Source organism: Dryobates pubescens, chromosome 26, assembly GCF_014839835.1.
Source record: "Dryobates pubescens isolate bDryPub1 chromosome 26, bDryPub1.pri, whole genome shotgun sequence".
Taxonomy (NCBI): Eukaryota; Metazoa; Chordata; class Aves; order Piciformes; family Picidae; genus Dryobates; species Dryobates pubescens.
In genome coordinates this window covers 14562655-14586379 of record NC_071637.1, presented here as the reverse complement: position 1 = coordinate 14586379, position 23725 = coordinate 14562655, and the positions used below count along the sequence as shown (strand labels likewise).

At 45.9% G+C, this 23725-nt stretch overlaps 1 protein-coding gene across 1 annotated transcript in view; it reads right to left on the bottom strand.

The window, feature by feature from the left end:
- Positions 1-513: 513 nt before the first annotated feature.
- Positions 514-23725, bottom strand: part of PTPRT (protein tyrosine phosphatase receptor type T) — a 435070-nt gene continuing 411858 nt past the window's right edge. The window contains exons 24-34 of the mRNA XM_054173729.1: positions 22955-23052; positions 20732-20848; positions 19254-19408; positions 15567-15702; positions 14400-14549; positions 11415-11588; positions 8933-9064; positions 5355-5480; positions 4159-4322; positions 3072-3207; positions 514-2403 (exon numbers count right to left, since the gene is read on the bottom strand). Of these exons, the coding sequence (XP_054029704.1) occupies positions 2350-2403; positions 3072-3207; positions 4159-4322; positions 5355-5480; positions 8933-9064; positions 11415-11588; positions 14400-14549; positions 15567-15702; positions 19254-19408; positions 20732-20848; positions 22955-23052 (1442 nt within the window). The 3' untranslated portion in view covers positions 514-2349. The remainder of the gene's footprint in view (positions 2404-3071; positions 3208-4158; positions 4323-5354; positions 5481-8932; positions 9065-11414; positions 11589-14399; positions 14550-15566; positions 15703-19253; positions 19409-20731; positions 20849-22954; positions 23053-23725) is intronic.

Here is a 23725-nt window from a genome sequence, read left to right as displayed (position 1 = left end):
TCTCTCTGTAGAATTGTTTGTGTTGCTTAGTGGTAAAAGGAGAAAAACAACCAAACAAACAACTAAACCCAGCAGTTTGTTTCATGAGACACCAGGCATCTAGCTACAGCCCCAACAGGAACTGAAAGTCTGTGATTTCTTGCAGACAGCAGAAAGGACCAACTGTAAGCAGAGCAGTGGCACCTGTGAGGGGATCCTCATGACAGTTTTTGGCACACTGGCTACATCAGAGACAATGTGGTTCAAGATCATTTAAGACCTTTATGATATTCACATGGAACAAGCCAAGAATCCAAAGCTCCTCTGAAAGAATATGAACAGGCTGTTCAGCACCCTATGAAGCCCCTTCTCTGCTTAGCAGGAAGAGGATTATTGCTGTTCCAAGCATCCTTCCTTAGACTGCTGCAGGTCCTGGTAGAGATGACATCTGTTTGGTTAGATACTGGCACGTGTTGAGTTGAGCATTGCTTTACATCAGATTTAATTTTCCTCCTTCATTGTCAAGCAGACTTGAAGGAAGAATGACCAGGAAGCAGAGGTGTTTGCATACAGAATGAGCAACACATTTGAACTCTGGGACGCTCTGGGCCAGCCACTGACATGACAGAGCTCCCAGCACAGTCTCTGAGTATTTACCTGAGGGTGGGAAGCTAGAGTGTGGTAAGAAAGTAGAGTTTCCTTAAACTCTTACCTCCAGACTATCTTTCAGCATGTGTGCATTTGAAGAAACCTACATCTCCCAGGATCTAATACACACAGAGAACAACCTCACAGCCCTGCACCCTCAAGATAAATAAAGGGCTAAACTGAAATACTGAATGTTATAAGGCCTTTTTCACTCAATTATTTTTTTCGCTGAGATTACCCTGCAGACCTTAATGATTAACTACTTAAACATACTCTTCCAGAAAAGCAATTTCTTAGCTGCTAAGAAGTCAGAGAGAGATCCAGGGCCGTGGCAAAACACATCTGGCATTTGTTTCCAAGCAGGAGAGTGGCACAGGCGTTTCTGCAGAACAGAACAAAAGCTGTTTTGCTTAAGAAGGAAATTTGCTGTGCTGGTCTAACACTTCTCTCACCAAGTGTCAGAGTAGGTTTCTGTGTATGTACATCACCTTTCCAACATCTTGGCTAGGTTGACATTTTGAAGCTTGTAGGGCCTGGGAAACCAAATGAATCACTCAGCTACATCTGACTGACCAAAATGGGTTGGAAACAGTGAGGAAATGTTGACCAAGCCCCGTTTCAAGATTACCCTTCAGTTTTTAAGCTCTGGAGCAGGAACCTCCTTTGCTCTCTGTTTGCACAGTGCCTAGTTCAGCAGGGTGCTGTCATGACTAGGGGTCCTAAGCTCTACAGCATTACAAACAATAAATAGAAAATAATAACACATAGTACATGATCGCTAGTACCTACTTCATACCCTGTTCTTCAGAGACACACTGCACCCAGCAAATACTTGATAAATATGGTAACAAAGTTACCAAAACTTGCTAGACAGATGCAATTCCTCTGATGCAAATATTTAACCTTAAAGTTCAAGTGGCTGGGGAACTCCTTAACGGTGGTGTGCTTCACCAGCGCCGAACCAAACGCAGACCGGAGAGATGTGAGCGGTTCATGCCCAGCCTTGGGCGTCTGGCCAGATGTGGGGGGAAGCCAAGGCGGTGAATCCATGAACAGCTTCTCATCTCCACCATCTATTTTCATGCCAAAAGGGACTACATAAGGGAAGAGAACTCCAGTGGGTTTCTTTTTATGTGTGTGTGTGCGTGTGTGTTGACCTTTCCATTTGGTAAAACAAGTAAAAGGAAAGCAGATAAGGTAGACGAACTGTAATGAAACACTTCACACATCCCCTATGGCTATCTCATTTTTCCCAAATGACTGCTGCATGAAATTAAAAAAAAATAAAAAAAATTAAAGACTGGGATTTGAGAACAAAGTTATAAATTAAAAAGGAGGCATTTGAAAGAGAATTTCCCAAGGGCTTCATTCCTTCCCCGCTCTGCAGCAAGGAGAGCAAAAAAATACAATCCAAGAGAGGAGAGAAGAAGTCAGAGGGGATTAGGAAGTCCAGACCAGTCTTTCAGCCTGTCTGCCACGTTGCTAATGTTTACAGGAGGTTATTTAAGAAGCAGTAGATGTTCTGATAGAAAGCAGGCAGCAGCAAACGCAGGCGGCGCCTCCTCCATCCAGCGAGGTCTGTGCAATCCCAGTCTCTTGCTCTGGGAAGGAGAGGTTTCCCTTCCCACACCTGTCACTGCCTTCCAGTGTGGGAGAAGGGAGAAGCGTCTGCCAGAGATTGGGGCCTGGCATTTTGGAGGCTCCCTTCCCTCCTCCGCTGGGCTAAAAGGAGCTCAAGTATTCCAGTGCAACCTCATATACAAATTTATACTGTTCCTGGAAGAGAGAGCAGAAACCACTGCCGTTAGGATACGGGGAGAGCCTCCAGAGCCTCGTTCTACAAGCTGCCAAAAATGCCTCCTCCTACTCTTTCTCGTAGCATTTACCAGGGCTAGGGAAACAAGATCTGCATTTCTATGTGTTCCCAACCAAGCACCACCAGCAGACAGTTTTGTCAGTGGAGGAGGAAACACCCCAAGTGACAGCACATGATGGACTACTCGTTATTTGCTCCAAGCCCTCAGTGCACACATGGCTTCTGAGGTGAGGATTCAGTCTGATTGATGATGATGGTTGAATCCAGGACAGTTTAATCTCTTCAGCTGAAGGGAGCAAGGCCAGGGGTTTGGGCTGTTCTCCCTTCCTGGTTTCAAGGCATGTCACGGTATTAAGCACCAGGCTGGCCACATGCACAGGAGGAAAAATCCCACTCCTTTCCCCACAGCCACTTGGGGTTTAAGAGGCAGGTAGGCATGGGAGGCAGTGTCGAACACCCTGGACTGGAGAATTCATGCCCCATGCTAACACGGGACTAACTTTCGTTCTGAGGGCTTCACGTTATAATTCATTCCGACTCATGCTGGGCCAAGCCATGACATTTTATTGCCTCTCCTGAAGCTCCCCTGCATTCTCTGAGAGGGGTAAATGAAGGGACAAAGCCTTACCAGTGACTCCACCATGTTGGATTTGTTATTCCGTAACGTTTTCACTATGTGGAACACGTCGATGATGTTCTGCTGTTGAATCATTTCACACACGCTGCAGATGGCACAGAAGGTGCCGCTGCGGCCCCCACCGTTCCTGGGTACAGAAGAAAAGAGACAACAGGTTTTGACTGTGGCTGAGGGATAGGAGAGCCCTGCTTGTACCTCCCACACCACACACACTAGGGAAGGCTGTAGTGTGAGGGACTGCCCTATGAAGAAAGGCTGAGAGAGTTGGGGTTGTTCAGCTTGGAGACGAGAAGGCTTCAGGGACACCTTTCGATGGCCTCTCAGGGCTTAGTGGGGCCGATTATAGAAAGCTGGGGATAGACTTTTTAGCAGGGCCTGTTGGGACAGGACAAGGGGAGATGGTTTGAAACTAAAAGGAGATTTAGGCTAGAGAGAAGGAAGAAGTTTTTTTACACTGAGGCTGGTGAGACTGGCCCATGTGGTAAATGCTCCATCCCTAGAACCATTCCAGGTCAGGCTCTTTGGAGCTTTGAGCAAACTGCTCTAGTTGCAGATGTCTCTGCTGATAGCAGAAGGATTGGACTGGATGGCCTTTAATGGCCCATTTCAACCCAAAACATTCAATGGCTGGTTAAAGACCCTCAAGGATTTCTGAAAGTGGAGACCTGCAGGATAGGAGATAGGATGGAAGGGCAAAGATGATCCCTGACAGTGATGGACAGGGAAAACCCAGGGACTCCAGTGCTGCTCCTCACTGCCCTGGGGCTCACAACAGCTCTGTGGTCAGAGCTGGACATGTGGCAGCGCTGCTCTGGCTGTGCCTGGGCTCCAGTCAGGACACCTGCCTACACAACAGAAAGCAGCAGAGCTTTCTCAGCTTTTTCAGCTACTCCTCCATGCAATCAGTAAAATCTCAGGGCCAGGATGCACTAATGTAGCACAATGCTCAACTTACAAACATAATTTGACTTCATTTTCCCCAGCTGAAGCCTGGCAAACCACCCAATTTCCATATCCATAATCAGTGCTGTTCAGCCAGCACTTTGGGAGGTCGCAGACACGTTCCAGTCCTACTTACAGGCAGTGGACCACAGTCCGTCCATCTCTCCCATCGTACTGCTCCTGCCACTTCTCCAACCTTCTGACCACCTTCAGGAGGGAGCGTTTGGAAGGAGGAGTGTCCCTGTATGCTGGCCAGCCGATGTACTGCAGGTGCTGGACTATGCGATACCCGTCCTGCGGCTGCGACAGAGGAATTCACAAGAGACTGAGTGGGACAGGGCAGGGAGCAGAGAGAGGGAAAAGCAGGGGACACTGGCCACACAGCATCTACCCTTGGGATCTGATAGCAACGTCCACATCAGCTGACACGCTGGAGGGAAGGGATCCATCCAGAGGGACCTTGACAGGGCCAAAGCCAACCTCATGAGGTTCAACAAGACCAAAGGAAGGTGAAGCTCTAACTGATCTATTGATTTGCGTAGCTGGCCCCCAAGGTTCACTCTTCAGTGTTGCAACTGAATTGCTGCACAGGCTCTGAGCATGCAACCAGAGGCTGATGTGTTAAGCAGCATGGAAATGTAATTTGTGGAGCCTGTTTCCATTTCTGATTAGAAGAGGGGGGAAAAAATGAAAAAGGAGCAAAGAGACACAGTCAATCTGGGAACACAACTAATGAGAGAAAAATCCTCTACAAACTCCCTTCCCTGCAGCCCTGGAGCTCCGTTGCCAGCGTCCAGCGGAGAGATAAACTTTGCTCCTACCATTTCAGCTCCTGGGGCTGAGGGCCACAGACACAGAGCTGCTGCTTACAGAAATGGCAGTTGCTTATTTATACAAAAAACAGTGGCAAGTGGGAATCCCAGTCCAGCCAGTAAATGTTGCATCTGTCTTCAGAGACACCACGAAGGAGCTGACAGATGGAGAGCTGCTGACACCACCCCAGTTTATTTCCTGTGATGCTGATGGTTTTATATTGGCTACTAAGTGATTAATTGTTCTCAAATCCACACAGAAAAATGCTTTCCACTTAAACACAGATTTTCAGCTCGGATCATCCACTTTCTGCTCGCAGCCAAGAGGCTTTTACCAATATACTCTGATGCAATTAAATGTTAATTAAAGGAAGCAGCGACTGGATTTTGCAGTGAAATTTTGTTCCTAGGTGACCGATTCAGCATCTCTGAATCACAAGTCTTGGTGCTAGCTCTTCCTTGTGCCAAAAAAACGGTTTTGAGGACAAAAAATGGGAACCTGGTGCTTCACTGCTCTTACCCTGGCCATGTTGCAGATCCGGAATATCCGGTTGATGATATCCTCATCAATGTCTGCTGAAACAAACTCCACTTGAATTGGGCCGTAGCAACAGGAGGTCTTCTCTGGCCAGTACTGCATGCAGAGCTGGAGAAAACACCAAAAGGAAGAGCAAAGCACCTTAACTATTAACAAGGAAACATGTTCACTCTTCTCTCACATTTATAACCAGCTCAAAACCCTTAAGCAGTCCTGTATTACACATCTTTGCTCAGAGACAACCTTCTGGCTGAGTCAAAGTGGTTTATATCATGGCAAGGAAGAAAGAATCAGACACATATTTTGGAAGCTTGGCTTCTTTCCCCCTCTCATTTTGTTTTTAATAGGAACACAGTTTGTAACTGATTCAGCCCTGCACCTAAAGGTGCAGAAAAGGTGGCTGACATGAAGCTCCTGGAGGGGTATAGATTTAAAATCAATGTTGAAAAATTACAGACTCCCAGAATCCCAGCAAGGTGGGGGTCAGAAAGGACCTCTGGGGATCATCTACTCCAAAACATCCCCAGCAGCTTGTCCAGCATCACAAGGTCCAGACTGCTTTGGAATCTCCTCAGAGAAGGAGACTCTGCCACCTCTCTGGGCAGCCTGTTCTAAGGGTCTACCACCCTCACACCAAAGAAGTTTTTCCTCACACTTAAATGGAACCTTCTGGGTTCCAGTGTGCCCATTGCCCATGATCCTGTCACTGGGCACCACTGAAAATAGCCTGGTTCCACTCTTTTGCCCCCCACACTTCAGCTCTTTCTGAGCATTGACCAGATCCCCCCTCAGGCTCAACAGCCCCAGGGCTCTCAGCCTTTCCTCCTCACAGAGATGCTTCAGGCCCCTCAGAATCTTTGTAGCCTCTGCTAGACTCTTTCTAGTGGTTCCCTGTCTCTCTTGAGCTGAGGAGCCCAGAACTGGCCCCAGTACTGTAGATGTGGCCTCACTAGGGCAGAGTAGAGAGGAAGGAGTCTCTCCCTTGACCTACTTGGTCACTCTTAATGCACCTGAGGATATCATTGCCCTTTTCAGCCATGAGTGCACATTGCTGTAGGTGTATCTGTAAGTAAATTAAATAGGAACCAGAGTGGTTTGTTGTTAATGAGGCAACAGTACATACTCCAAAAAAAAAACCCAAAAACTGAAATCCAAGCTAAGGGAAATGTATTTATTTTTATGGAAGATGCCATTTTTAGCTTTCTGACTCTACCACCGAGCAGGGGAGGGAGAATGAGCTTGCTCTGAGAGCAGCGCTGATTTCAGGGTGAACCACAACCAAATCTCTGAAGTGTGTGAAGCAGCTTGAAGCCTTTTTTTCCCTATGCTGATATTACTGAAAGTACAAAAAAAATCCCCACAAATTACAATCTGAGTGTTTCAAATCCCTCTGGAAACAGATCATGGTGGGAAAATATTTAGCATGAGATCTCATTAGCAGTTTCTGCTGAGATGGTATTTCTTTTTGGGTTTGCTTTTTTTTTTTTCCTTCCTATTTTCAAGTGCAATGTTTTAGATGTTTTGAAACCCCCAGATGCTCATTTGAACTTGATCTCAAGCTTTTCAAGTTCAGTCTTTGCCAGTAATAACGTCAAGTGTGTGCATGCTACTGCATTAATTCTGCATTCCTGTCATTCCTTTGATCATGTGGGATTGAAACGGGGTGGGATAGTCACTCAATCTCATGCATCTTTGCCCTTGTTGGTTTTTCAAGATTAAGCAAGCCAGCTAAGACCACAGAAGCAAGTCCTGCTTTGAAGGTTGCCTTTCAAGCAGCCTACAGATCTCCTCTCAAAGCATCTGTCCAATAGGCAAGGAGATGTGAGCCGAGCAGGTGCTTCAGGAAGCAACCTCATGGTGCATTAGAAAGAAGATGAAACCTTTCCTCAGTCTTGAGAACCTGCTTTTCATGAAGCAGGTCTGTGAACAGCCCTCTAGCCAACCCCATAGAAACAGACATTGGCTTCTGGATTGCATGCAAGATGCAGAATCAGGCAGGGTGAACTGGACAGGAGGCAATGAGTGCACAGAGTTCCTTGTGCAGCAGTGGGGCTCTGTACGTCACCCAGAGAGGCGACGTCTGGGCAGAGATCTTACTCTGTCTGGGCCTGCAGTCCCAGAGCATTCACCCTAAAGGGAGATCCCCTCAATGAACAGGGTGATTGACATCTCCACTGCCATCACAAAAAGAGACCAATAACCTCCCTGCCTTCCAGAGAGGTAAGATTGTGAAGACCGAGACGAGACAAATGAAATATTAATCCGTGAAGTGCCAACTACTTGAGGGCTGCTCTCCTCTTGTTTAACAAGTGCTGTAACGGGTGAATTAGCCATGCCAAATGTACTCTTGACACAAATTGCATGATTAGGCCTTTTTGAAAGCTCTTATCATAGTGCCACTCAGCAGCAAGGTGGCTGCAATTGCTGGTGCAGGGGAACTGCAGCAGCTCCTCCTCAGCAAGCTCAGTTCCTGAAAATCATGGTGTGGTTAGTAGCCAAGAAACCAACTCACAGATGATATTGGAAGGAAAAAATAAAACCAAACAAAACCCACAGAGCATAATGTGCTCCTTCAGAAACTGTGCCAACCACATTTCTCAGTATTAGAGAACTGCACTGGAAATCTCAGGAAAAAGATCTGTTGAGTGATTTCAGCCCCTCTCTTGCTTTAATTCTGCTGGAGATGTCCACAGGCAAGCATGAAGCACACTGGGGCTGTGGGAATGTTTCTCTGAACCAACAACAGACAAAAATATGAGAAGGAAGGAAGTGGGTTTAGGAGGAAGGTTTAGGACCATGAATCTTAGAATCATAGAGCATAAAATCACAGAAGGCACTGGGCAGGAGGAGACCCTCAAAGGTCATCTTGTCCAATTCTCCTGCAGTAAGCAGGGACATATCTAACTAGATCAGGTTGCTCAGGGCCCATACAAGTTTGACTTTGAAAGTCTTCAGGAATGGTTCCTCCACTTGCTCCATTATTTCACCACCCTCATTGTGAAGAACTTTCTCCTTATCTACCTGGCTCAGGTTGAAACACACAATGTGTTTTGATCTCTGGTGCCCAGTGATAGGATGAGGGTCAATGGGCACAAACTGGAACACAAGAAGTTCCACCTCAACATGAGGAAAATCTTCATTGCTGTGAGGGTGCTGGAGCACTGGAGCAGGCTGCCTAGAGAGGCTGTGGAGTCTCCTTCTGTGGAGACTTTCAAAACCCACTTGGACACATTCCTGTGTGGTCTTCCCTAGGTAAACCTGATTTGGAAGGGGCATTGGACTAGATAAGCTCCAGAGATCCATTCCAACCCCTACCATTCTGTGATTCTGTGATCTCCCTTTTAATTTCAGTGACAATTAGCTGCCTTAGAAGGAGCCAAGCATATGAATTTATTCTTCATTATATGCACCCAAATTAACCTGTTACTCTCCATATCCCTTTCATTTATTTGTTGTGGTGGGAAGAGAGGAGTAAAAGAGAATGGTAGGAGAAACACTCTTAAAACCACCTGGATTTGAGAAGCAAAGTTACAGGACAGACCTGGTGAGCCATCACTTACCTGTGCTGCATCCATCTCGTTCAACATCACCACAGAGGAGCAGTTATAATCAAACACCAGCCTCCAGAAGTCTGCTATGGTGTTGGGCAAAGGGTGCTGGGTTACAATAAAGGCAGCAGGTTGCTTGTGGCTCTAACAAAAGAATAAGATTAAGTTTAAAAAAAAAAAAGAAGAAGAAGAAGGAGAAGAAAAAAAATTCAATCAACTTTTATTCAAAGGAATATTATACCCAGGAGGCTGTGGCCAGGCAATCTGAGCCATTTAACCAGATTATCCAAATCACATATCCTTCTCCTTGTTATCACCCTGCAATGAATGAATGCCTCATAATGGGATTCTTTTGCTCCCAATGAAGACATTTCATTAAAGAAGTGTCACAAGAGCAGAGATTACCCAAATCAATTATTTATATTTTGAGACTCAGCAAATAATACTAATTCTACTATGACTACTACTACTACTACCACCACCACCATCAGTAATATTAATAATTGGAAGGAAAACAGCTGGAAGCAAATGCTCTCCCTCCTTTTTCTGCAATGGACCAGAGGAGCTACAGAAGGGATTAGCAGCCCCCCCTGCCCCTGCTGTTGCTCCCTGGTGATGTAGCACAACAGAGGTGGCACAGCTGAATCCCAGCCATCCATTAGGAGCTTGTTGGGAAGTGTTCAGAGCCTGCAACATTGGCATTTAATTTCTGATGCTATTCTTTCACCTCAGCAAAGCCCTCTGACCTCAATCTTCCTAACCATGAAGGGGCAGGGAGGGGAACTGTGCTGCTGTTCTCAGTGGGGCTGTGCTGGTGAATGTTTGCCAGACACTTGGAGATGAAAGGGTACAAGCTCCAAACTTTATCTCTTGCCAAGCATGGCAGGCAACGCTTAGATGAGCCTGCAGACTACACAGTCCTCTCTGCTGCATGTCTGTGAAGCAGACTTGAATTGAGAGGCACAATTCCTCTGGGTAAAAAACACCCAAACTAGATTTTGGATTTAAAGAACTAAATAAAATCCCAAAGTATTATCCAGGTCAGTTGGGGGGGGGTGGGTGGGGTGTGCTTTTTCTCTTCTATAGGAGTCAGTTGAGGGTGGAAGTGCTGAGCAGACCATGCTGGGAAGGAAGAGGGTGCTGGGCACACTCTGAACCAGCTTTAAAACAAAACCAAAACAGAACAAACAAAACCCCACCAACTATTTCCTTAGGCACATTTGCAATGAAAACATCACCATTGTTCTGAAAAAGATCTAAACATTAATTCTGTGATGGTTTGACTTAGCCTTTTAAATGCAGTTCCCCACAGACTGAAAGAGCAGACAAAATGAAAGCCCAACCCCAACATCGCTGGGGAAAAGATGAGGACATTTCACACATACTCCAAGTGCAGTAATTAGAGGCTTTAAAGACATTTCTGTCCAAAGGCAGTAAAGCATCCCAGCAAAAAAGAAACCATCAACATAATTCACCCTATACAAATGATCTGTGCTAGGAGATTCTAGCCTATAAACAAAGCAGGGGAGAATGCCTTCAAGACAGATTCACATCAGCTGAACTCCTGTCCTTCAGCCTTGGAGTACTTTGCACATCTGATCCCTGTACTCCCCACATTCTTAACTGCTTAAGTTCAAATAAATCACTCATTCCACACAGCAAACTATTCTTTCCAAAGAGCTGAGCTGGCAGCTTCTGGCAAACATTTCTCTTCTAACTTATACAGCAACTGATGTATGGGAAGATTCTTCCCACCACTTCTCTGTCCGCCTGCCCTGCCAGGGTACAAGCTGTCACAGTGGAGGTTTAGGCTGGATATTAGGAAACACTTCTCCACTGGAAGGCTTGTCAAACATTGGAATGGTCTGTCCAGGGCAGTGGTGGAGACACCATCCCTGGGCATGTGTAAGCAGTGTGTGGACCTGGGATCTTAGGGACACGGTTTCATGTTGACAGTGCTGGGGCAAAGGCTGGACTGGATGATCTTGAAAGTCTCTTCCAACCAGAGATAGAGATAGAGATAGAGATAGAGATAGAGATAGAGATAGAGATAGAGATAGAGATAGAGATAGAGATAGAGATAGAGATAGAGATAGAGATAGAGATAGAGATAGAGATAGAGATAGAGATAGAGATAGAGATGATAGAGATAGAGATGATAGAGATGATAGAGATTGAGATAGAGATCGAGATCGAGATTGAGATAGAGATAAAGCTAAGAGATATAGAGGTAGAGATAGAGAGATATAGATATTCTATGACTCTGTGATGCATTCTATCTCATGAACTGGTCAGGCAGAGTGACAGTCTGTTAACCACCACCTAGGTGACACACTTCTGTTTGCCTTTGCCCAGTCTGGAGATGCCAACCCCAGAAACTGCGGGTGAAAAAACCCCACATTGGCTTTGGATTCCCCTCTCCCAGAACAGTACCCTGAGAATGAATCAACTGCAGGTGGACTGGGATCAGTGGGGACAGGGCAGCGCTGCTTACATCCATGAGTGCAGCATTGATGTAGTTACTCGATTCGCCATCCACGGAGATGAGGAAGGGCAGGCAGCGGTCGAGGGGCAGCACGTCCATGCAGCGGTTCTTGTCGTGGTTCCTCGGCAGCAGGCCGATGCTGCAGTCCTCCGGCCGCACGCGCGGCGTCACGATATTCAGCGTCTGGAAGAAAGAGAGAAGCAGGCTGTCTCTGGATTTACCTCCAAGAAGGATGCCATCTGCACAACATGCTTGCTGTAAAGGTGCCTAAGCTGGCAGCTCCCTCGGATTGCAGGGAACGCAAAGGCAGCACCCAGGAGCTCGTTGCTGTCACAGAACTGTTGTGTTTTACACACAGTCCCAAAACAGCAAGCTGCAGCAAAAGCTGAGGGCACCACACACTTTCAGCTCTGAAAGCCCACAGCAGCTAGGTAACATTTCTGTTCTTTCCTGGAGGTCAGAAACAGCTGACAGAGGTTCAAGCTGCAGCTTTGACCTGGTCACAGAGTGAACCGTCCTTGTGTTTCTACCAACTCTAGGGTGGAAGCCTGCGTCCTCCTCCCTCTTCAGGTGGATCCTGTGCAGAAGTACCCTGAGTAGTACCCAGCAGGCCAGACTGGGTTACAATTTTCTGGTGATTCCTCACTCCAATCCAACTACTGATTTATCTTAACAATGCACATAAAAGCCTAAGAGAAAAAGTTGCTTGGTTGTTGCTTTGTTTTGTTTTGTTTTCTTAACAGGAAAGTCTATTTATTTCACGTATTATTTCAACTGCTGCTTTCCCTTTGGAGTGACACACAGGATGCTTCACTTACACAGTCACACCTTATCTCTGGGGTCTTGCTGTCAGTCTTTTACTGTTATCTGCCTTTCCCACAGCTTGACAAACTGTATTTCTTTAAATCTAATTTTCCTGTGTGTCATCCATTGTGGAGGCCTCCTGCCAAACCAGTTCAAGCCGGTCAGCAGGGATCAAAACCAGCACAGCAAAGTGAACACAACACTGCCACTTAAGTGGTGGTAGATGAGTGGCTATCTGATGTCACTTTACTGTCACTTCTTCTGTGTTCTCTGTGAACCCCTCGTCAGAGGAAGACGAAATATTTAGAGGCCAACATTTCTTAACCAAGAGCTTGACTTCTGTCACAGGGAGGTTATGAATGGAGGAAAGAGGAGTGTCAAACAATTCAAGATAGTGGGATGTGTCAAAGGATAAAACCCCAAGTAACACAGCTCTCCTAAATGATGCAGGTTCCACGTAAAAGCCCTTTTGTCTCAGGATAGAAAGCAGGTAAGGAAGTGTGGCTGGGGAAGCAACATGGAACCTCAGATCTCTGACAGTGCAGATAATTAGGCAGGTGACTATTTTGTGCTCTTCCTCTCTCTCCCTTGGTTTCATAATTATTCAGATTACAAAGAGCCTTCAGAACAAGCTTTAACATGTTGAGGCACAATGGAGTGCATCAGAAACACATCCAGCCTTACCAGAGGGCCAGTGGAACCTAAGTAACACAAACTGCACCACCAGATCTATGGTTAGATCAACTGGTTCATAAGGATTGTATCAATAGATACCATCTTTTGCATTAAACCCAGACAATTGGGGCTGAAGAATGCTCTGAGCCAAAATCCTGTAAAAATAGGTTTTACAACTAGACAGGGAATGAACTTCTTATGTAAAGCACACTGGAGCATTTTCCTCCCACGGGAGTTGCCAGCCCCTGGCAGCTCAAAAGAACAAGCACAGAGGCAACAAACCCTGACAAAAGAAGCCCAGCAAGTGGAGGTTCTTTTTTTAATAGCATAACAGCATTTGATGAAGTTAGGCTTTGGCTCCTTCATGCCAAGCATCCAGAACCAGGAACACTTGTGCAGATCTGGTATCACCTGATAAAACCAGAGCTTTCTTTAATTGAGCTGTCAGCAGTTGGGACTCACAGTCTATCTCACTACACCAACCCTGATGAATCCCTGAAAGATTTCTGATTTAAAAACACACATTCTCCCTTTGCACAGAGGGAGGGAAAGAGGCATCTGTCTCAGACTGGGGCTCCCAAAAGGCCTTCTCTTGCTGCAGAAGATACTCTGCTGGGAAAGGGGGTGAGCGTTTCTTATAATTAAAGGAACCTTCACTGGTTTACTGCTGGCTAAGAGCAGCCTCCCAGCAAACAGCAGAAGTCTCTTTCTCTATCCCATCAGACTTACCTTGTTTCAAGTTTCCCAAAATATGATGGTGTGGTTTTTTTTTCTAGACAGTGGTGTTGGCTGAAAATCCTAAAGGGATTTACAAATACATAAGACTGGAAAGCTTAGCTGAATGCTCTGCAGAGCGAGTTCTCTACTGCGCCAGTGATACAACCGCACCAGGTTCAGCACTCGTGTCCCAAGCCCATTTGTTAAGGTGGGATAAGCAATGGAGACACAGGAAGGTGGAAGGGTCCCCATTTTCTTGCTAGCCCCAGACAAACTGTGGTAAGCCAGCACCTGGGAGTTTTACCACGTGTCATTTCAGTTGTCATCACCAGGTACCTGGCAAAATCTGCTAGGAAGTGAAAACTGACAACCACAAAAGCAATGCTCACTGAGCTCACTTTCTCCTTTGTATGGAAGGATGTCAACAAGTTGGTTGTCAAGACTGGGAAGCAGCACATGAGCCACAAGAATGGATAATAAGGGACCTTGAGGCATAAATGTTTCTGCATAAATTACACAGGAAAATGAACAACAGGATATTTGCTGAAATGAGAAGTACAACATTATGTATGAAAATTAGTACCCTTGCTCTACTGAAGTGATGGGGATTTTTTTTTTCCTTGCTGAAGGCTGAGAAGTTCATGCTCAGAACCAAATCTCTGCCTGATCCAGTAGTAAAATAACAAAGATCAGCTGTCCCCCTCCTCTGCTCTGCTGGAAATTGGAAAATAACACACAGAAAGTGATTAAAAACACCTCCAATACACCAGCTGTAATGGCTGAGACTTAGGCAATTACCTGAAACTCATCTTTTATCTGGCTGGAATTGGTCTGTGGGTCTAGTCTGCTGATGTTGTAATATATGGATCTGAACTCACAAACTGGAATGGCTGTGTTGCCACAGAGACAGGCCTCCAAAATGGCATCGTGGACAAACACATACTGCTCCTGCACAGGGAAGGGAATAAGGGATTATAATCATATTTTCAATACAGAGCATGAAATACCACACTTACTCTTTTCTTTCTTCTTAAATCATGCCTGATATGCATATTTGGCTCTGTTTCACGTGGAGACAAATTACACAGGGTGCTATGTGACAGCTTTGTGAGCATATTTCATCCATCACTGCATGCGAGGTCTCACGTATTCATTTCAAATTTACAAGTAAAATGGGAACTCACCACTCAGGAACACCAGGACAAGATGTGGGTTTGCTGAGGAGAAGATCAGGGTCTAAAGTTTTTCTGTTCACAGTCACAAGGCAATGGTCAGGGATGGATTGTGCTTTGGACCAGTTATGCCCCCCCACCCGGAGAAACACCTGTACTAAAGGCTCTGCTCCATCTGGCTCTTCAAAATCCCTGGACTTAGTTTTCTGGGCAAAGCTTTTTCCCCCCTGAATTAAATATGAGAAGCCCAACAAAGTTAAAAGCCCTTCTCTGTTCCAGGCTGTTGTCCATACCCTCAGGAGGAGAAGGCATTGAAGCACACACCTAAAAGTTTTGCAGTAGCATAATAGTTCCACAGGAGTTTGTGCAGCTGCTGCACAATCACACTATGTGACTGAGCAGCTTGCTTCACCAGCACCCAGAGCCTGAATTAAGGATGTTTCATTGGTTTAGCTCACAACTGATATAAAGCAGGCACTACTGGAGTCTGCAGCACACATATGAATGAGTCATGAGAGGACTCAGGAGCTAGCTTTTCTCCACTAGGTGAATAAAATTAATCAGTAGTGCTAAGACCTAAGCTTCAAGGTTTGCCCTCCTGTCTTGGGAGGCCCTGGGCAGCTGACAGTTAATGTGATTTGACGCACATCTGGTCATGTTTAGCCACTGAAAGTTCAGCACAGCCACATCACACAGCAAGGAAGTGTTGACTTAATGAATTGCTGGGCTCCCATTGAGTGGCAAGGCTGACAGAAAAGTGGTACATGGTAAGAGGAGACCTGCTGGCACCTACCTCTGTCTGCACCAGATTAACCCTTTGGGATCGCAGCTCTCGCACACAGTTGAAGATATCTACCACACCTTCATTCTCTGCCATGTCAAGCATGATGTCAATGGCAATAAAGCACCCTGTCCTCCCAGCACCAGCACTGAAAGAAGGAAAAACAATGAGGGTCTGAATTATCACAGGACCATGAGAGAGAAGGGCTTTATGAAGGAGAAAACAGCTGTATCACACAAGTGTCTTCTCTTGGAAGCTGCTCCTCTCTCTTTGATGGACCAATTTTTGTGTGTAGATAAATGAGCTTAGGACTTAAGAGAATGAGGTAAAAAAATGTTTCTTGAAAAGGAAACAGACACAGGCAGGAGAAAAATAAGGCTTTGTGCTCTTGAACATCAACAAAGAAAGAAATTACTCTAGGAAAATAGTCATTATGATGTTATGGGTCAGTTCACTTGCACACCGCTCGTCATGCAGCCCCCAGGCTGCGAGCAGACACAATTCCAGACATTTTCTTCCATGGCACTCCTTAAAAGGCATGCACAGTTTTACTCAAGTGGCCATGGTGAAAGGGATTCAGTCTTCCACCTCAAACATTTCTTTTCCCTTCCCAATCAGGAGGAGTCTGTGTCCTGAGGAGGGTGATTTCAAGCCTTGGACTGTAAAATTACAGAGCAAGGAGCTCGAGGCTACTCAGACTCCTCACTTTACAGCACCCCGCTGCGTGCAGACCATCTCCTGCAAAACTGTGTTGTCATCGTGTCCTCCTTCCCTCCTGGGAAATCATCCAAGCTGGTTAGGTGTGAAGGATAGAGGGAGGAGAGCGTCTCTTCACATTACTCCAAAGGAAGAAGGAAAACTCAGCTGAAATCAGGGAAACTTCAGCTGCACACAGACTCCAGCGGAGCCGAAAGCAAGGAGATATGAATGACCATAAATTAATGGACCAGATTAATCAACTGCTGAATAGAGAGAAGATATTTTTCATTTGCAGAATTTTAATGAATAAGTGGCATTTCCTCTCCCTTTATCTCTCAGCTTCTCAGAATTTTAACAAATAGTTATAACATTTCTATATTTAGAGGATCCTGGCACTTCATAAATATCGAACAGTGAGATTATCCAGCCAGACATTGGTAGGGAGAACTTGGTAATTACCACTTAAAGCAAGTCATTAAAATTCAAAAGCAGATAAATAAGGGAGAGGAAATGGCATATATTCATTAAAATGTGAAGGATGAAAAATGTCTCCTTGCTTGCTTGGTGACAACGAATCGGGTTCGGACTCCTTGCAGGGCCAGACACGTGTCACGGCACCAAGGTACCCTGAGCTCTGAACAAATCCCCTTCTGCCAGCTCCTCAGGCTTAGCTGTGTTCTATTACATACCAGATTCATTGCTTGCTAAAAACCCTCAACAAAACAAAACACTCCCTCCTCCCAAAACTGGCTTTAAAAGGTAAGATTTAATTGATTTTCCCTTTATGAAGTGGATGTGAAGTGTATTCCTTCTCTCTTCCCAGTAACACAGCATGGCAATTAGAGGTAATTGCCTGTGGATTGATTAGGGGTGAGATTTTGGGACAGCCAGCTCTGCTCTCTAGCCTTGTTCTTCAGCCATGTCTTCTTTTTAGGACACACACCCTGAGCTGTGACCTCAGCACTGCAGAAGTAGCTGTTGCCAGCCCAAACCCAGATTTGTAGCAATGTCTTTGCTTGCTTTCAAAGTCACCTGATGCCAGGTGGTGTGCATTTGTCTGCTCTCCCATCACCAGCAGCACGCCTGATCACATCTCAAACTGTTAGTTCTTCAAGTCAGGGTCACTCTTCTACATATTCAAACAGTGCCTTCCAGAGCAGAGCTTTAAGCTCAGTTGGGAGCAAACAGTGCAGAAGAGCCCTCACCAGTAAGAGCAGCAGCTGGGGACTTGGCAAGTATGTGGTTCAATAGTCTGAATTTTCACAGCTGGAAACCAAGCAGTGAGAATTCTTCAAGCTTCTCCCTTTCATTTAATAGCTGGAAGCTGATTGGGGAAAAAAACACACAATAGCCTGGGCAGGTTTTCAGCCTGACATTCCCATCCCAGCTCCTGGGCTTTGAGGAAGCTAAGATGCACAGTGCTGGCATCCAGACCCAGGAAGACAAAGTGACATTTCAGATAAGACTGTTGCTAGAATCATGGAATCATTTTGGTTGGAAGAGACCTTTAAGATCATTAAGTCCAACCATTAACCCAGCACTGCCAGGTCACTGCTAAACCATATCCCTCAGCACCACATCTACATGGATTTTTAATCCTTCCAGGGATGGAGCCTTCACCACTGCCCTGGGTAGCCTGTTCCAGAGCTTAACCCTTTTGGGGAAGAAATTGTTCCTCATGTCCAACCCAAACCTCTTCTGGTGTAACTTCAGTATTCAGTATCACCAAGGTTGGAAGAGACCTCAAAGATCATCGAGTCCAACCTGTCACCACAGACCCCATGACTAGAGTAGGGAGGACAACAGTGCCCACTGCAGGCTTGAACTCACAAGCTTCCCATTAAGGGTCTTATGTGCTACCAACTGAGCCACACCACAGGCCGACTTGAGACATTCTCTCTTGTCTTATCCCTTGTTCCTTGGGAGAAGAGACCAATTCCCATCTGGCTTCAATGTCCTTTCAGGGAGCTTTAGAGAACCAGGTCTCCCCTCAGCCTCCTTTTCTCCTGGCTTACCAACACCAGTTCCCTCAGCTGCTCCTCACAAGACCTGTGCTCCAGACCCTTCACCAGCTTTAGTGCCCTTTGCTGGACACTTTCCACCCCCTCAGTGCTCTTCTTCACAATGAGGGTTCCAAATTGAACACAGTATTCACGGTGAGGCCTCATAGCTGCTGAGTACAGGGGAACAATAATTTCCTTGGTCCTGCTGGTCACACTACTGCTGATCCAAGCCAGGATCCTGTTGGCCTACTTGGCCACCTGAGCACACAACGACTCAACTTCAGCTGGCTGCTGACCAGCACCCCTGACCCTTTTCAGCTGGGCAGCTTCCAGCCACTCTGCCCCAAGCCTGGATTATTCATGGGGTTGTTGTGACCAGCATGTAGGACACAACACTTGTCCTTGATGAATTTCATACAACTGACCTCCAGCCTGTCCAGATCCTTTTGTAGAGCCTTCCTACTCTCAAGCAGACAGACACATCCACCCAGCTTGATGTTGTATGCAAGCTTATTGAGGGTGACTCAATCCCTTCACCTAGATTATGGATAAAGGTCTCCATGAGAACTGGCCCCGGTGCTGATGTTGGGTACCAAGCTGAACTGCAGAGCATATGGGTACAGAAATCAAAGTTGCTTTACAGTTAGGCATTGTCCCTTCTGCCATGTGAGCTTTGCTGTAGATAACAACTGGAATGGCTGTGGCAGATATTTCCAGCTCTGATATGAGTATCTAAGAGACTACAGGCCACTAGAGTCTTCTGCATTTGAATGGCCTTCTCTGACCTACTTGGGTAATCTCTGATTCAGGCCAGCTAAGCTTCAGAGCTGCTGCTTTAGAAAAGAAACCCGAATGCCACTCTGTTTCCTGGTGATGCCCGCAAATTATACTCTGGAACAAACGAAATGTAGCTGATTGTTGCCAGATGAGAACAAGAAAGGAAGTGGAGGGAGAAAAAGAAAGCTGGAGGAAAAGCTGAGACAAAGAGCTCACATACCTGCAGTGCACAACAATGGGTCCTGCTTCTGGGGGATTGAGGAACTTCACTTGCCGGACGAAGCCCAGGAGGCCGGTGGCATAGCAGGGAACGCCGTGGTCTGGCCAGCTGGTGAAGTGGAACTGCCGAATCTCTCGGATCTCATGGTAGCCTTTCTGAGGAGACAACACAGCCTCTATTTTTCTTTCCTCAGACTGCAATCAGCATATTCTGGTCGCTGCTCCTCTCCCTCACGCGGAGGGCTGAACAGCATTTAGCGCTCGTTTGACACAGTAAGATGTTCCGTGGGGCTCCTCGCGCTGAGATCCCCAGCTGAGCTCAAGCGCAAATGAAGTGGGGAACACAGAACTAAGGACTATGAAGGTGAATGGCAGCTCCCAGTTAAAATCTGTGGTCTTAGAGTTCAAACCCAGCTGATTAAGAATTTGACAGAGTGACTTCAGTGGCAGCATACCACAGCTGCATTTTTCCAGCCTCCTTGGTTAACACCAAGGCTAACCTTGGTTAACAACAACTTGCGAAGGTTAACCTTGCTTAACACCAACTTGCCCTAAACCACCAAGAAGTCACTTTTAAATCCTTTTTTGAGGTGTTGAAGCAATGGCCTGGGGAACAAACATCACGCCCCAGACAACAGAGGTTCTTCTGCCCTCTCCTGCCCCCCAAAAAATCTCAGTCTGAGATTACAGCTGGTGGTGTAAACTGGTACCCAGACTTGGCTTTTCTGGTGAGACCAAGTTAGATGCAAACTGACACCACCTGTGTGTGCCCCTGCAAAGGGTAACACAGAAGTGCCAGTGAGATTCTGTTGCACACAAAATGTAGGCAGAGACCAGCAGCAGGGCCTCTAACCTGCCAGATTTTGGCATTTCTTGCCAAGTTTTCCAGTGATTTGATGAAATGTGGAGCTGATCTACTAGGAAGCTGGCAGAAATGTCCCCAGTGTGGCTGAAGATCATTTAGCAGGAATGTTTGAGGAACTTTAAAACCACTTACTGAGTGTTGGCCAGTGATATGGACAGACTTGGAAGACTCTGAGACTTCGGTGTCCAATTTCTAATTACAAGTAACACAAATCTTCCCAAGTGCTGCCAGTTTGGAGATAGTTTTTATACTATTATATTATTATTGCTGTAGAAAGGGCACCCTACCTGGCACCCAGTTTAAGTGATACCTTTTTTCATCTGTAATTTGCCACCCTGGAACACAACAGTTACTATTCCTGGCATATCATCAACTATCTGCTGGCTCTTGGATGCATTTAAACCTCATGCACTGCAGATTCTACTTCTGTGGCTCCATCAAGATGTTCATGCAAAATCATTTGTCCAAAATTGGAATCTCTGGCCAAAATGAAGGTTTCTGAAGAGAAAGCTGTCCAAACAATAACAGCTCCCATCTCCAAGAGCATTCTGGCTCTGGTGCCCTGCATTCACACTGCTGAACACACATGTTGCAGTGACTGAAGCTTTCCTTACCTTCTGCACAGTAAATGTACGTATGACATACTCAGCCAAGGGCTCTGTCTCAATCAGAGTGACTTTAATGTCTCCATAGACCTCGGTGTCATCTGGCCAGTATCGAACACACTTTACCTGGGGAGGGAAAGAAAGCAAATAATGAGGGGAATCAAGCTCAAGTTGAGCCAGAGCTGACCTACATCTGACTCTGGTTTTGAGCTGAAGACAACCCAAAAGGGGCTACCTTCTGATGTATAGACCTTGGCAAAATTAACTGGATAAATTGCTCAAAAATCCCTTTACTATATGAGAAACCACAGGGAGGATTTTTGTTTGGTTTGTTTCCTCTGTGTGAATGCAAATGAAGAGGATGAATTTAGCTCTCTTTCTGTAAGACAGTCTCCTTTAAATTTCCTTCCACCCCTGCCCATGAACATGTTTACAGAATACCTGTCAGTCACTACCACTGAGAAATATTTATGTTCTCCTGTAATTCTCAACCCTCTCTGTTCAGCCAAAGAATTTCAGATCATAGGGAATGTGAGATACTTGTTGACACATTAAATTTGTTTGACTCTAAGCTCTCCTTGTCAGACAGGGACACAAATTTGACATTCCATGAGCTGTGACAAGTCTCAGCTGAGGCTCAAGAAAGAAACCTGGTCGTGTAAATATATCCCAAGCTTAGCCACTTCCAGAAGCCATGTGCAAAACTAGCAGCAGAAATTAAAGCCAAGGCTGTGAAGCTCTAGAAGGGATATTTAGGCTCACAAAGGCTATCAAGTTATTAAATGCTTTAGCATGAAAGAGAGAAACAGCACCTAAAAGCTGGAGCAATTAGCTACTGTGAAGCAGGTTTCATGTTCCAGTTCCAGTCACAATCAGAACGGGTTTTATAAATATTAAAGATGATTAAGGTAGGTTTGTTGGGTTTGTGGGCTTTTTCTCACATGGAGGCATTTATTTCAAACTGAAGTGTCAGTAGAATAAATAACAATAAATGAGCAGAACCAGCTAGCATTCAACCAGCAGATCTAAAAGAAATCAAGTACAAAGCAGCCGAAATTACTAATGGCTGGGAATAAACTCTCATTTAATTTCTTTTGCTTGGTCCCAGAGCAGCAGAAGGTGACAAGCATCAGCTTACAATCTTCAAGAGCTCCAGTTTCTGGCTGTGAGTGGCTCTAAATCAAAGCCCATGAGGAGTGGGAAGAGTATGGGATGGAAAACCACCCTGGGCGTGCCCTTTGCTCGTTCCCTAAAGTTTAACCTACATAAGTTAATCATATTTGCTTCATCATGGGCTCTGACAATTGCCTCCTGATGACACAGGGGTTTCTGTTTCATCTAAGATAGTGAAGCACAGCATCACAGTGTGGTAGGGGTTGGAAGGGGCCTCTGTTGATCATTGATTTCAACCCCCCTGACAAGGCAGGTTCATCTAAAGAAGGTCACATAGGAACACATCCAGGTGGGCTTTGAATGTCTACAGAGATGGGAACTCTACTTTGGTACAGCCTATTCCAGGTTCCTGTCACCCTTACATTAAAGAAGTTCCTCCTCATCTTTAGCTGAGATTTCTTATGTTCAAATCTGTGGTCCTTACTGCTTGTCCTGTCATTGGGCACCAGTGAAAAAAACCTGGTCCCATCCTCCTGGCACCCACCCTTGAAGTATTTGTAAGCATTTACAGGATTGCCCCCTCGGTCTTCTCTTTTCAGTGGGTGTTGATGTGGCCAACGCTCCTGGGTGGCCCCAGGATCCAGCTGTGCACATCTCATACCGCCACAGAGCAGTGATCTTCTGAATTGACTGGAAACTCTAGGCTTTGAACTGCCATTTAAAGAGCTCTTGGGAGAGTTTCAACACCAGATGTGTGTTCTCACCCCTCTGGATTTATGTGCACAGAGAGGAGTTCACATTGTACAGATAAAGAACAGTTATTACAGAAGTACCTTTTGCCTTCTGTACTGGGAAAGGAGACAGCTTCTCAGCTAGCATAAGTTTGTATAACCCTGCTAAAGCTGAGGCTTACAGCGGGAACATGATCCCTATTAGTCCAGAAGGGAAGCAGCTAAGTATTACAAAATCAGCATTTTAGAGAAAAGCCCAGAACAGCTTCCTTCATTCCTTTCCTACAGGAAGCAAATGGCATGGCACTTGCTGAGCTTGCCTGAACACAGCACCCTGTTACACCCAGTGCTGCGCTGGCTTCCTGTGTTGGGAAGGTGGTATCCTTACCCGGCCGACTTCCACCAAGTTGGTGACCATGACAACGCTTGCAGAGTTTTCTTGCCAAATCATTCTCCAGAAATCCTTCACTGTCTCTTGCATAGGCCCTGGGGCAGGAGAAAAGGCAAAAGGACATCTTAAGGACAACTCTTCTCAGCTGTTCCCCAGCCTTTGTCCTGCTCCCAAAGGATCCAACTCTCCCTTTCAGAGCATCCCTCTGCAGTTCAGGGTTACAGAGGTACAACAACCTGAGGCTCTCAGAGATCAGACACTCCAACCTTCCTCACAGAGGGCATTTGAGGTTCTAGAACTCTAGAAAGAGAGTTGATGCCTGTATCATAGAGTGCAGACAGCTCCAGTAATCATCTGTAAGTGGAGGGAAATGGATGCACCCTACAGTGAGGCTGTATTGAAATTTGTACCTGACGCAGCACTAAAATTCCTCCATTCCACATTTTAATATTTATTGTGAAAGGAGGGAACCATGCAGAAATGAGCCCTTGCCTGGCTATTCCCCCAGAGAGAAATAGCCCAGGTTCAAACAACCAAACAAGTACTCACAAGAGGTTTATTAACTACCACCTTTCCCTGGCCTTGTTTCCTTGCTCTCTTCCGCACTGCAGACTAAATCCTCTCACAGCCTCTCTTCACCTACTCTCCTCATACTCCATGTTCTCTGCCTTGCTGCAATCCCCAGGCTCATACATCCCCCAGTGACAGGTTTTGTCTGTTTCTTTACTCTTTCAGTAAGGACCAGCAAAGGCAGTGATGAAGTCATAA